Genomic DNA, 15159 nt, shown 5'->3' on the forward strand with positions numbered 1-15159 from the left:
TTGCAATCATGTTTGATTCTTCAGCATCACACTAACAATTATTATAACAATATTACCAAAAGGATAGTTGCTACTCACCATATAGTGGAGATGCCGAGTCACAGATACGCTCAACAAAAAGACTGTCAGAAAGTGGCTGTCACATCTGCAGTGACGCGCAGTCCCTCTCAAAATACACAAAGGATCTCACTGAGCACTTCACAGATTGTAATTACTAGAGAACAGATTATATGCATCATAAAAACCTTAACATATGGATGAAAAATGCTTAAAAACGGATGAAAAGTGTCAAAATATGTAAGATCAAATAATAAAAAACATGGTAATTACTGCGTGCTTTGTCCCATTCGAACCTGTGCATATCAGTTATGAGGAAGAGTGCCAGCCAAGTGAAAAATCAGTGCATTTAGAACACTGAGTACTTCGTGGTTGAGGTTAGTAGGGAGGTCTTTCTGGGATTATTTTCTAAAAATTTGTAAAAAGGGGATGCATACAGTGTTTCAAGAATTGTTCCTTCTTTGCTATTGTTGTCAGTAACAAGCGGGTGCAATGCGAGTGAGTTGCAGCGAAACAATAGATATGTACAGGGCTAACTTTGCGATATATTGCACGCAGAGGGCACGCTAAAAAATTCCATGATATTTTATGTAAAAAAAAAAAATTAACCAAACATACAGTCATCAATTTATTTTGAAAGGCATTGAACTTTTAATTAATACTATTGGACCAAAGCATTATTTACAATTTATTTCACATTTTCTGTACTATTGCAGATATATATGACCAAGTACTGTTCCAGTTTTCGGTAGTGAGATTGTGTCTTCAATCACTCAAAACATTTTTAAAAGTGGAAAAAGACCATTCTACAAAAATGAATGTAACTGGGCAGTATTTGAAATTGGGTGCTATGTTGGCCCATATTGCCTGTCCCATTAATAAAACTGTCAATTTGGCACAAGGGTTCAAAGCCTGGGTTGTTTAAAATATTTTCAAACTTTTCTTTAAGTTTTCTTGGGAATACCTCCGGCAATGAGGAGTTGACTAGAATAATTTTGGAATCATTAAGAGCTTCCTTGAACTGGCAAACTGCAAAGACTCTGCATTATCGAAGTCATTTACTACCCCTCTAATAGCCTCGAAATGTTCACTGTAAAACAACACAGCATCGACCCACATACCCTAGCAAGTTATCACTTATTCGGGAGGTAAAGCCAAACTGGTAGTTTTTCTTTGTAGGCCTTGATGTGAGCAGTAGCCTTTAGAAATACTTCCTTTGTGGATGAAATCAGTTTATTTTCATTCACAAACATGAACATACTTCTTCAACAAGGTGCTGTACTTCATGAGCAAAGCACATCACATGAATCAAATTGGGATCAAATACTCGAAGGGCTTTTCCTGCTCTGATTGTACAGGGTGCAGCATCTGAAATAAACACAAACAACCTTTCATCTGCAGAAGATTCTGGAAATATTTTTTCTAATACTCTATATAATGGAAGGAAACATTCCACGTGGGAAAAATTATATATAAAAACAAAGATGAGGTGACTTACCGAACAAAAGCGCTGGCAGGTCGATAGACACACAAACAAACACAAACATACACACAAAATTCAAGCTTTCGCAACAAACTGTTGCCTCATCAGGAAAGAGGGAAGGAGAGGGGAAGACGAAAGGAAGTGGGTTTTAAGGGAGAGGGTAAGGAGTCATTCCAATCCCGGGAGCGGAAAGACTTACCTTAGGGGGAAAAAAGGACAGGTATACACTCGCACACACGCACATATCCATCCACACATACAGACACAAGCAGACATATGTCTGCTTGTGTCTGTATGTGTGGATGGATATGTGCGTGTGTGCGAGTGTATACCTGTCCTTTTTTCCCCCTATGTCTGCTTGTGTCTGTATGTGTGGATGGATATGTGCGTGTGTGCGAGTGTATACCTGTCCTTTTTTCCCCCTAAGGTAAGTCTTTCCGCTCCCGGGATTGGAATGACTCCTTACCCTCTCCCTTAAAACCCACTTCCTTTCGTCTTCCCCTCTCCTTCCCTCTTTCCTGATGAGGCAACAGTTTGTTGCGAAAGCTTGAATTTTGTGTGTATGTTTGTGTTTGTTTGTGTGTCTATCGACCTGCCAGCGCTTTTGTTCGGTAAGTCACCTCATCTTTGTTTTTATATATAATTTTTCTAATACTCTCATTCACAAATGTGGTGATAGTAGAATGATTTATTTTTTCAAGTTCTTTGCACTCTGCCTTCGGGCCACAAGTGGCCCATCGGGACCATCCGACTGTCATTTCATCCTCAGTTGAGGATGCGGATAGGAGGGGCGTGTGGTCAGCACACCGCTCTCCCGGTCGTTATGATGGTTTTCTTTGGCCGCTACTATTCGGTTGAGTAGCTCTTCAATTGACATCACGAGGCTGAGTGCACCCCGTAAAATGGCAACAGCGCATGTCGGCTGGATGGTCACCCATCCAAGTGCCGGCCACGCCCAACAGCACTTAACTTTGGTAATCTCACGGGAACCGGTGTATCCACTGTGGCAAGGCCGTTGCCTTTTCAAGTTCTTTGGAGGCCACTAAATAGGAAGAAGGAGGCCCTTCTTTTAAAGCACCAACAATGAAATTTGCAATGTAACAGCCACCAAGTGTCTTTAGTTTCGTCAACTGAAAGTCGGATAATGCTGTCCTTGAGTTCATTGTGTATTTCTTCCAGAACATTTACATAAATTGTCGGTATTTAATTTTTACGCAGTGTTGATTCATCTGGTATATTTTGATTTAAGCAATATTTGTAAAGGAAGCATTTGAGGATAGTGTTTGTAAGTCTATGAAAAGGAATATTGCTTGCAATGAATGCTTCACATAGATCCATGTTAAACTGGCTTTTTTGATTACCTTTGGACAAATCCCTGCTACTGCAACTTGCTGTTGTCGGAAGCTGTTGTCATGGTCTTTTCTTCTGCATTCCTGTGATATGAAGACTCATCTTGATGTGCTGGTCTGTTTGAAACTTTTTTTGCACGAGTAATTTTTCTCGCAAACTTGACAATGCAAAACAATTCCGTCATATGTAAATGTTCCAGGATGGTCAGCTATCCACAAAACGAAGTTTCTTTTTTCGAGCAACATGGCACACAACACGTTACACACTACACGTCGTAAACACATTCAACTGTGTACAAGTAAATAGAAAGCTGAACTGAAACTATGGATGTACAACTAAAAGCTTACATAGCTTAATTTAAGTGTTGCCGAGGTGTACAGCAGAGGCAATTAACAGGGGGTGCGGGCGCAGGAGCATTGACTCAGCTGTCTGTTCCTGTTCCTTTTCTGTAATGATTTTGTTAGGCAGAGGCCCAGTGGCAACCGCCCGTCTAAATTTTTAAATTTTTAAATTTTGTAAATATAGGGCGAAAATATTCATTGTCACTAATTTTTAGTTAAAATATGCATTAACTGGTGAAAAGGAGCTAAATATGCAAATGCATATGCAAGATACAAATGCATATAATCCAGTCTCTAGTAATTACTGTCCAAACCTTTTACAGAAATGTCTCTCCCATGCCTTATCTCTCAAGTCACCCACTACCTCCCAAAGTCGTACCATCCAGCCACAGAGCAGCATTCCTGTCATGACTCAGTACCACCAGCACCAGAGCAACTAAACCACAATATCCACAAGGGTTCCGACTACCTCTCTTTGTGCCCTGAAGTGAGAAATGTCCTGCCCAGTATCCTTCCCAACCCTCCCACAGTGGTATTCCACTGCCCGCCAAACCTACACGATATCCTCGTCCATCCCTACACGACCTCTGCTCCCAACCCCTTGCCTAATGGCTCATACCCCTGTAATGGACCTAGATGCGAGACTTATTCCATACATTCTCCCACCACAATCTTCTCCAATCTGGTCATTAGCATCTCCTCTCCCATCAATAGCAGGACTATGTGTGAAACCAGTCGGGTGTTGTACAAACTATGTTGCATTCTATGTGGGCTGTCGGTGGCCATCCGTGCAGACAGCTAGCTGTGGCTGAGAAACAGCTGGACCACCCAGTTGCTGACCATGCCACCCAACATAAAGTTCTGTATTTCAGTGACTATTTCGTAGCCTGTGCCATATGGATTCTTCCCATCAACACCAGCTTCCCTGAAGTGAAGTGCACAAGTGAGAACTCTTCCTGCACTGTAGCCTACATTCTTGTAACCCTCTTGGCCTCGAGAGGGAAGAGAGGAGAGAAATAGGGAATGGGAAAGGACTGTGCAGGTGCACTGGCAGGATAGGTGTATGTACTACTGGAGTGGGGCCAGGGAAAGGTATAGAGGTATACGGAGGACCAGGATTAGCAGAGATGGAGGCCAGGGGGTTTTAAGAGATTGCTTACCGGCACAATTCAGAAAAGTGGGTGTTGATGGGCAGAATCCAAATGGGCAGCATGCTAGACAACTGTGTGGTCCATCTGCATCTTGGCCACAGTTTTGTGGTTGTCATTTATGCTTACGGACAGATTGTTAGTGCTTGTGCCTACGTATGAGGATGAATCAAATATAAATCGAATTGTATTTAAGAAAATTGTTTACTGAAAAAAAGGTGAATATAATTTATTTTTCTATGTAGTTTCCTACTTTAGAGATAAATTTCTCCCTGCAAGAAGAGAAGTTTTTTTATTCCAGAATTGGTAGAATGAAGCTGCTTGTGTCAAGTCAATTGTACATGAACCCTTCCATGCCCTCATCATCTTCAAATTGTAGCCCTCGAAGTGCCCCAAACAGATGAAAATCGCAGGGTGATAGGTCCGGACTGTGGGGAGGAAGAACAAGTTAGGTCCAGAGCAGTTCTCAAAGTTTCGAGACGATTAGAAGAGCAGTATGGGGAGGAGGATAGCCTCTCAAATTGGTCAGTCTCATCTTTTGTGGTGATATGCAGTCCTCACGTCATTCAACAGCTCACAGAAGTGAGAATTGACTGTGCATCACTGGTGCAAAGAATCTGTGAGCAAAATGTCTTTGTGGTCAAAGAAATGTATGAAAGAACCTTGTCAGCTGATAGTTGAGTTTTAGATTTCATTGGGGGCCTCTCCCTTTTCATCCGCCCACTCCATACTGTCTTATTTCAACTCGAGAGTGTAGCAGTGGACACATGTCTTGTCACAGGTGATGATCACTGAAAAAATGTATCACCTTTTGCAGACTTTGCAGTAACCCTCTGACAGACCTTACCTTCTGCAATTTCAGACACTCACACTTCAACAGCCTTCAAGAATGTCTCAAACCGAATATTTTTGTCCATAATAATGCTGCTGTGAGGACATTATGTCCAATTTTTCCACTCATTCTCACAAGGCATACACAAGAGTTCTTGATAGTGTGTGGTCCCCGGACTGTCATCAATCTCTGAAAAATTCCTTTGGTTGAGAATGTGTAATGGCCATCTAACCCCACTTCCTGTTGGTCTCACTGCTTCCCTCAAGCATAATAGAAGCACAGGCCCCCATGCAACTAGCCCCAGAAACAAAATCCCTGTTCGTATTTGATTTGCCTTCACGGAATGCTGCACAGTGGTTGATTCTAAGCTGATTTATCACAAGTGACCCTGCATTTGGGTAGGAAGTGGGTATGACAGAACTGGAGTTGGTGGTAGTGGGTATGGGTCAAGCCTAGCAGCTAGGTCGTGCATGTGGATATGAGGCCACGGGGCAAGGGGCTCAGGGCAGTAGTGGAATAGGGATGGGTAAGGTGGTGTTTAGGTGGCAGAAAAGTGCTCTGAGAATGGTAGAGAGAATGTTTCCAATTTCGTGGCACGCCAAGAGATAGTTGTAACCCTGGTGGAGAATGTGATTGTTGCTACAGTCCTGGGTGGTACTGAGTAACAAGCAGGGTGCTGCTTTGTGGCCAGACAAGGACATATGTCAGGGATGGTTGGTGACTGAAGGGACAAGGCACGGGAGATTTGTTTCTGGATGAGGTGGGGGACAGTAATTTTTACCCATGAATGCTTCAGCAAGACCATTTACGTATTTGGAAAGGGAGTTCTCATTACTGCAGGTGCAATGGTCACGAGTGACTGTGTTGTATGAAAGGGACTTCCTGGTGTGGAATGGGTGGCAACTGTAAAAATGGAGGTATTGTTGGTGGTTGGTAGGTTTGATGTGGACAGAGGTGATGTAACTGTCCTTGAGGTGGTAAACATCTAGGAATGGGGCTAATTGGGATGAGGAGGGCCAGGTGAAGCAAATACGGGAGAAGGCATTGAGGTTCTGGAGGAATGTGGATAGGATGTTATTGCCCTCAGTTCAGGTCAGGCTTTGTGAATTCTGGGTTGGTAGTAAGGATTAATCTAGACTAATAGGCTGGTGTAGAATGGTGCCCTGGAGGTGGCCATTGCTGTACCACAGATTTGCTTGTAAGCAATACCTGCAAAGGAGGCGGCGGCCTGATTGTTGGTAGATTGAATAAGTAGTGAGGAAATACTGAATACTGTATTTCGTAAAAGAGAAATATTCGGCATAACTTGATTGAAAGTAGGGATTGGATGGTCAGACATGTGCGGCGGCATCAAGTAATCATCAGTTTGGTAGTGGAGGAAAGTGTAAAAATTGTGGGGGGGGGGGGGGGGGGGGAGGACCAGGGCTCAAATACAGTATGGATATTCCAATGATTGTGAGTTACAGTAGTTATATGTAAATGAGGACTATAGATTAGCTTGCAGAGCTGCATTAAACCAGTCTTTGGTCTGAAGGCCGCAACACATTGCTTTGTGTATATTTCTTCTATCACTTCTCTCTCCACTTTTGTCCAGTCATTGTATGTGCTGCCTGTTATTTTTCTTTCAGTTGCCCTTCTAATTTATCTTAGCAAGGTTGTTATCTTCCTCATTCCTTCGTAAGCCAGTTATACTGTTGAAGTTATCCTTTACTACATTAATCACCCTTACTTTGGCATTTTTTTCAGTCACTTCTAAATATCCCACATTTCATTAATCTCATCCATTTCTTTATCAGCATCTGAGTTTTAAGTCGAGCTTACAATTTTAATAACCAATTTATTCTGAAGGTCTACACTTTCTTCTCCAAAATTTATTCAGTTATTGACATTACACTGGTGTGGTTTTCTAATTTTGTTCTACAAATAATAACTACAGCTCTCTGCATCCTTCCACTGTACTCTATTCATCATAAGAACAAACCTGATGTAAACTAACACATGCATAGCAATTATTCAGCAGTCATAGCACACATTTACGTGTGTTATATTGGAAGTAGACCCTAAGTATGTATTAGATATTTTGTGTTAGACTATCACTAATGAAGCTTTAAGACATTCAGAAGCATTAAGACAGCAGTGGCTGTGCTGATCCGTATGCTAAATGCTTCCGCCATGCGTTTCTTACTTCAAATCTTCGTGTACAGTCACTTTCTCAGATCAATTCTGTGCACAGTGTTATGGCGAGTTCTGATTGGTACATGTCATCTTGGTTTGTAAATGCTGTCTCAAATTCTAGGTCTCAATGCTTTTCCAAAGTTATCAGAAAAACATCCACAGCAACTGGTAAAAGGACTTGCAGCAGTGACATCTGAGTTTACCAATGTTTCTGTGAAAAGTGTAATGTGTGCATGTAAAGAAAGACACAATACAGTTAACCTGCCAACTCCAGGAAAGACAAGAAAATGTAAGGTTATTACTGTGTCTGACTATACACATATGAAGCTCAGTGTGAAATAAGTCTAAGAGGTAATATTAAACAAGGAAGAATCTGCAGTGTAACGTTTACATCAGGATTATTTTTACGGTCCGTAGACTGTAGTATCTATTATGTATTTATACACGATAATGGCAACTAATAAAAATAACGGTTGCAGCAATTGGCTGACAATTATAAATGGAAATGATAATTTTCTTAACTTACACCCAAGCAACTGTGAAATTAAATTCTCCACTTTTCAGCTACTGATGCCATCTGAGAATGTTGTTAGTGTTTTAATTTTCTTTATTTGGTTTTAGGGCCTTCAGACTTGGACCCACATTAGGGATTGTCTGGAAGCGATCCCATAAGTAATTAGCCTTTTGAATATTCAAAAAGGCGTCATTGCCCTTCAGAAATATTCTGCTATTTCTTGGAGCTTGTCATTCGTGCTATGAAAAAAATTGCATTCCATTAGTTTAGACATCTTGTCATATGTTCATTTCACAGATTTCTGGATATTTTGGGAATGAATGTACTCCAAATTATGTTGCGAAACTTTTATATATATTATATCTGAAAACTACTGCATTGGATGGAGATAGTCTTTGTAGACAATAAATTAGCAAATTGATGTATTTTTTTGATCTGATTTATTAATTTTTCCTGAAATTTGTGTAAAGGAAACATTGTTTGTACTGACTAGATGATGTCTAAGAACTTGTATATTTATGTCATTTAAATACTGCTAAAAGACAATCTTCACTGAATTGTAAGTAAATTATAGGGTAGTGATTGTGTAAAACTATTAAGGATCACTTATTCCTGTGTGCTAAAAGCAAACTTGAAATGTAGTAGTGTTTGGAAAACTGTTTGTTGCTTTGACTGTAATATTAACTTGTATTTATTGTAATTATTTTGGTATGTAGCCTTTTGGTTACATACATTATTTATTAAATCACATTTATGTGATACTGATGTACTGATCCTGATGAGAGTCTGTAGGTTTTTTAGAGAAACAGTGGAATTAATAATGAAATTCTTTGTGTAAATTCTTGTGGAAAATTCCGTGGTATGTTTATTTCCTTTGTGTAATAATGTAACAAAGGAAACTCTGACATGTCTTGAGATTAACTTTGTCTTTGATTTGAGATGAATTGGAATAGTTTTAAGCGGTATCTATCTATCTATCTCCCCCCCCCCCCTCCCAATCTACCCAACCATAATATATTCCTGGACTGTTTGTTCACCTTTTTTTGCCAGCTCAGAATGATTTACACTGTAATAGGCAAAAGTATAAAGACTGCTGGCAAGCAGTGTATGGGTTTCTATTTGCAGGAACTTCAGAAAATAAATATTTGAATGATGAAGTGTTCCTAGTGCTAGTGCTGAATTTTCTGTTTCAAAATATTGTGTGAACTTTTTTGAAGTCGTAGATCATGTGCAATTTTTAAGGGTTGTTACTTCTACGCCCCAGTTTTGAAATATGTTTTTACTCTGGCTTGAGGTAAAACCCAATGGCCACTTCTTAGTTCAGATTTCCAGCACCAGTAACATATTCCCTCCCACCTCCCCTTCCTCCCTGTTCTTTCTCTACCTTCACCTCAGCAGTTCATTTGTACAGTGGAAGTAATTCACTCTGCTCTCTGCAGAACTCTGACAGGGCTAAAAATATGTAAACAAATGGTGTACATTACACTTGGTCAGTAGTGGTACTTTGTGGCAGGGTAAGAGATTCTATATGGAGATTGTAGAAGTGTAAATTAGGAGACAAGGTACTGGCAGAAGTAAAGCTGTGAGGACGGGGCGTAAGTCGTGCTTGGGTAGCTCAGTCGGTAGAACACTTGCCCGCGAAAGGCAAAGGTCCCAATTTCGAGTCTCGGGCCGGCACACAGTTTCAATCTGCCGGGAAGTTTAAAGTGTAAAGTAGTTGGTGCTGGTTTCATACTCGCTGTTTATGCAAATTCAGTGCAGCTCAGTTATTGCACTTTGCACTTTCTTTTAAAATGCTAGTTAGATAACTTTAAAGAGAATAGTTATATGATATGAAGTGGACTTGGAAAGGACAATGTTTAGAAAATAAACAGGTGTGCAATAATTCATTGGGACCTTCCTGTAGATCATACAATGTTTTGGTATGCTATTTACATTTTGATGAGGTGCTTTAGCAGGAATAGTGCCAAACTTAGGAGATAGCTTACCTTCTTCTGTTGATTGGCTTGAGATCATAAGTTATCATGCTACATTTTGTGTTACCCCATATTGTGTGTATGAGTTTTACTCTACATTACTACTTTACGTGATTTACATATGCGTTGGGTGAGTCACGCATATTTCCTAAAGTCTGAGCTTTAAAAAAATGTCTCATTTAAGTGTGGATGATCTAGTTGCGTAACAACTGGTGTAAAACTGCTGTATCTTGGAAGTGTGTGTGTGTGTGTGTGTGTGTGTGGTGTGTGTGTGTGTGTGTGTGTGTGTGTGTGAACTGTTGTTCTCCAGTTTGATTGTAAGTGTAAATAGACATCGAATAGTGTAATTTTCTGGAGGACTTTTTGTTTTCTCTCTTTATTAGTTTAATGTTTAGTTTAAATATCATCCTTTTTAGAGGGTTGTTGACACATTTTCATTTATCATTATTAGTGTAGTGTTTTCATGTTATGAGAGACACTCAAAATTGTGAAATTTTTGTTGTCCATTTATTATGAAAAAGTTAAGGAAGAGTAAACAAATGATTAAATCATTGTAGTATGTCGTTCAAAGCTGTATGTCTGGTGCTTCATTAAGATACGATACAGTGAGATCAGATTATATTTAGAATTACATTAATACCTTCAGCTGTTGGACATGTCCGAAAGAACACACACCATATCCATATAAGATTATATTTAATTGAAATATGAGTTTTTTTCTTTATCAGTCACACCAAGCATTATTGCAAAGAAAGGGGGGGGGGGGGGGGTTAAGAGTTTGCGATTTCCACTTGTTAAAGCTTTAGTTATGGACCAAGGATGTCACACAAAACAGACATGTGAGGCATTGAAATTTGCAACTTTGTAATCATTTCCTGTAACTGTAGCGACAGTGAATGCAAACAGTCACAGCACTCACTGCTCTGAAAATCATTACCATGTGATAGTTGGAACAACACTAGCACCCCTAATGGTGAGAAAGCAAATGTAAGATTACCATTTGTTTTTAATTATTTTTCTACTCAATTAATGAAATAATTGTTATATTTTTTCACTCCAAGCATTAGTAAATTATCGAGAGATGTGAATGATTGTGAAATAAATGTATAAACATCTGGATCTCACTGATTCACTGCCATAAGCTAAATCTTACTCATGAAGGAATATTTCTGAATATGTATATCATTGTAGCTTATACCATTGAAATCAAGAGAATAACAACATACATTTCATCCATGAGAGGCATATTATTTTGCTGTTGGTTCTTGTTATGATAGGCACTTTCCTTGACGAGTAACAGTTTTCAATGTAGTCTAATGATTTGCACTTGCTTACATTTAACTGAACTTACCAGAGCACAAATATTTGTAAATGTAACTACTTTTGTCTCAAAAGTGAAATTGTTTGAGATTCTGGCTAATTGTGACTCAGATGTAGCAATAGTAGTGGAATTGGTTTCTTCTGTGTTAGGAAAGGGTTTGATTGTTTTTGACATTTTATCATCACATATCTGTAGTTTTCCTTTTAACTACAGTTGTGGTTGTTTATATGGTATGTTAAATAATGTAGGTATTGCATTCCATAAGTTTCCTGCATTGCACATTCACTAATTTGACTGGATGTGCAGTGAACAAAAGTTCGTGTTCAGTATGTATATCATGCCCTCCTGCGAAAGGTCAGATCTTTTGTTTACTAGTATTTTTTGTTTTTTAAAGGAAGACATTCTTCAAGGTTACAAGAGAATTATAAATAAACACACTGTTTCATACTTTCCAAGGTCCTGAGGAAGCTCAAGAAAGATAAATGTGGTGTCATATTTAGTTATTATCAATATTTATGGCACTACATAACATTGTAAAAACTATGTTACAAATCGTTATAAATGATACTATTTGCATTCATCCGTTATTGTATTCATAAAGTGTAGCTTGCTGGATACTTAGTGACGCTGTCACACAATTGAACAAAAATGAGTAGAAGTGTCGTGACTGTGCGTGCTAGACTGTGCTGTAGCTATAGAACACACTCCATTTTTGTTTTTAGATTTCTGTCTTGTCCTTTGACATCTTATCCCACCAAATCTATAACCACTTTCCTTTCACTGGCAACATTAAAGGTGGTGCAGAGGTTAAGGCAGAACCATTAGGCAATGATATAACAATCCAAATTTAGGTTTTTCTTGGTTTGCTTAAATACAGATGAATTACGTGGTGTTTTCTTTCAAAAGTACAGTCAGTTACTTTCCCCATGTTGTGTTTGGGATCATGCTTAGTTTCTAGTGACCTCTTTGTCAGTGGGCTTTTAAACCACTCTTACTATTTTTTAAACTGCATCAAAAGGAAATTTTGCTCAAGAAAATTATAAAATTGAGACAGAGTAATGGCCAGTACTTAGCTTTGTGAAGCAGTCTTAGCACTGCATATGGACACATGCCAAAGTGCATGAAACTTTCCTGACTTTTAGAGCTATTTGGAAACAGGCAAGGGTTGGGACATCTTTCCTCCCTGAGGTAGTAACAGGTTTGAGAGCTAGGATACTTTCTTGTACTTTTGTGCACATCTACTGACAGTAGCAAACAATTACTATTTATTTTGATGTGCATAGTCATTAATTTGATTTACCTCACTTCTTCCTGGTAACTCTCACTCTCTCTCTCTCTCTCTCTCTCTCTCTCTCTCTCTCTCTCTCTCTCTCTCTCTCTCTCTCTCTCTTCCCCCCCCCCCCCCCCCCCCCCCCCCCACAAATCCTCCACTCTCACCTTTCACCCCTCACCTCAGTGAAGGGTCTCAGTTTTTGGGGATTATGTTTCACAGCTTCTATAAATTGTAGAAATGACATATTCTAAAGTATCTACTGTGGATGTCATGGATACAGGAAAACACACAGGTGTAAAGGACGGTAAAAAATTGTAGCAAAATACAAGCAATACTTAATTTTTTTTTTTTTTTTTTTTTTTTTTTTTTTTTTTTTTGCCAGTCAATCAGATTTGCGTGTATATATCATAAGACAATTACATAATTATCCAAAGAGAGTAAACTGGTACAAAAATATGTACATGATATAAACACCATTGTAACACATATAGTAGACAAAATTGAAAATAGTGTTACTATTCTACATAAAGAATAAACAGATAGGTACAGGAATCTCAGGGAAGAGACAGGAATTTTACTACATTGTGCTGAAAATACAAATTTCATTTTGAATGAGTAACTAGAATTTGAAAGCAGTATATTTGAAAATTTTCGTGTATTTTAGTACAAAGATATTGCTAATCATGATAGCAATTCTTTGCAATTTTATTTTGTCTAATCCTCGGATTGCCATTCCATGCATTTACCTCTGCATGAGTAAATATTATTTACGAACATTATATTTTTAAAACTGCACCTTGCGAAATATACAGGTAACTTTTGCTGTCGCCCATTTTTAATGCTTGTTTGTATTTTGCTCAATTTTTTGAACATTGTGTTCACTTGATGATTTTCTTGTACCCATGGTGTGTGTATAGCAGGTACCGGGTAATGGTCTCTTACCAAAATTGGTTCTGCAAGTCACTATTGTTGCTCGTCGCTGTCATATTACCAACACCGCGGGTCAGTGGTAAGGCTCTGTTTCATTTAGAGTAAGGTTATTCTGATTGTGAGAAGAGTAATGTAATTGTTTATTAAAAACAAGTGCAGTGAAACACATACAGTTGATAAACTATTTCATTTACTATTAAATGATGATTTATTTATGTTTTATGAGAAATTAGAAAGTATTGGAAGATGAGAGAAAAGATACAAGTAGATGTGCATTGTAGAACCCTGAACCCAAAAAATTCTAAAGATAGAGCATGGGAATAGAAACTGAAAGTATGTTGTTTCTAATGTACAACTGTAACCTCATGAGTACAACTGATTCAGTTTTATATATCGCTCCCAATATGTTTTAAATGCTTAAAGATATCTAAACGAGATTGTTGAGAAGTGGTTCTGCATTAAAGTGTGACTATTTGTCACACAGTTGGCAATGTCATATTTTTATTTATTGATGAGCTGAAGTAATTCTTTTAAAATGGAATGCCAGCTTTTACTTGTAATATTAAGCAAAACAAAAGTGAAGCTCTGCATCCTTACATGATGGGCCAATTCGGATTTGACTGACTGCCATGTTGTCCACTGGCAATGGCGTCATGAAACACGATACGGAGGAACGTGGGGTCGGCACACCACTCTCCGAGCCACTGTTGGCTTTCTCTGTCTCTGAGCTGCTACTACTCAAGTAGTTTCTCAGCTGGCATCACAAGGCTGAGTTAATCCTGTTCCAATCCTCCCACCTGGGGAATATCCACGGCAGCACCAGGAATCGAACCCGGGCACTCTGCATAGAAGCCACGCACACTGACTGCTGAGCTTCATAGGCAGATTTTAATATTATAAAGTTTACTCCTATAGATAATATTGATCTGGTGTTTGTTCGGCTAGCATTTGCTTTGTGCAAAAGGCATTGGAGGCCTGGACAATGTGAAACAGTTCTTCCTGCTTTTCTACACGAAGATCAGACATAAGAACAGAACATGCAATGTTAAAACCTTTAGCCTATACATTTTTTTCTCAATTTGCAGAAAGTCCTAAGACTACCATCGAGAATTATATATGATTTCCTTAAAAAAAAAAAAACTTCTGTTTCAATGTACATGTGAACCATTCATCAAAATATGTATGTCTTTTTTAGACACTGGATTTCATGAAAACCGATTTGTAAAACACTGAAATGAGCAAGAAATATTGGAGCTTTTGTGTTTCTAAGTGTGTGTTTCTGCCTCACATTTGTTTGCTCTGAAACATGGACAATATTTGGTCCCAAAACTCATCATTCATCCATGAGGTGGTGTTTGTTTGTGCACTACGTTTGTAACATTTATCATTATTCACATGGAAACTTAATACATTTTATAGTTAATAATAAGTAGTGAAAATATTTGCTGTTATGCTGAAAACAATTTTCTTGAAAGGGTACTTGTGTGTAGTAAGGAAACTGGCAAAAGCTTAGACACTATTCATGTGTTTCATATCTTGCCAGTTTCTTTACAACACACAATTACTCCTTTAAGAAATATGTAGTTTGAAGCAGCTGTTCTTTATTGTTGTATGAAATACATAGTTGGTTTTTGCATAAATTCACAGGCATTTCATTTTGTTACATATGTATTTGAAATGCTGCACTAAATTTTGTCAGTTCTGTATAAGTGTTCATCAGAAGTCTCTTTATGAAATAGTTTGTACGTGTTTCTGTAAA

The 15159-nt window shown here is 38.5% G+C and overlaps 1 protein-coding gene across 2 annotated transcripts in view; it reads left to right on the plus strand.

Annotated features, from left to right (window-relative positions):
* The window catches only part of LOC124552559 (sorting nexin-4-like), a 77781-nt gene that overhangs the window by 43095 nt on the left and 19527 nt on the right, over window positions 1-15159 (plus strand). Inside the window, exon 9 of one of the 2 annotated variants that reach the window (XM_047126880.1) lies at window positions 8008-8280. The exons of the other annotated variant lie outside the window; for it this stretch is intronic. Within the exon in view, the coding sequence (XP_046982836.1) occupies window positions 8008-8058 (51 nt within the window). The 3' untranslated portion in view covers window positions 8059-8280. Of the gene's footprint in view, window positions 1-8007; window positions 8281-15159 lie in introns of those variants that run through there. 2 annotated transcript variants of the gene reach the window in all.

The sequence above is a fragment of the Schistocerca americana genome, chromosome 10 (assembly GCF_021461395.2).
Source record: "Schistocerca americana isolate TAMUIC-IGC-003095 chromosome 10, iqSchAmer2.1, whole genome shotgun sequence".
In the NCBI taxonomy this organism is placed as follows: domain Eukaryota; kingdom Metazoa; phylum Arthropoda; class Insecta; order Orthoptera; family Acrididae; genus Schistocerca; species Schistocerca americana.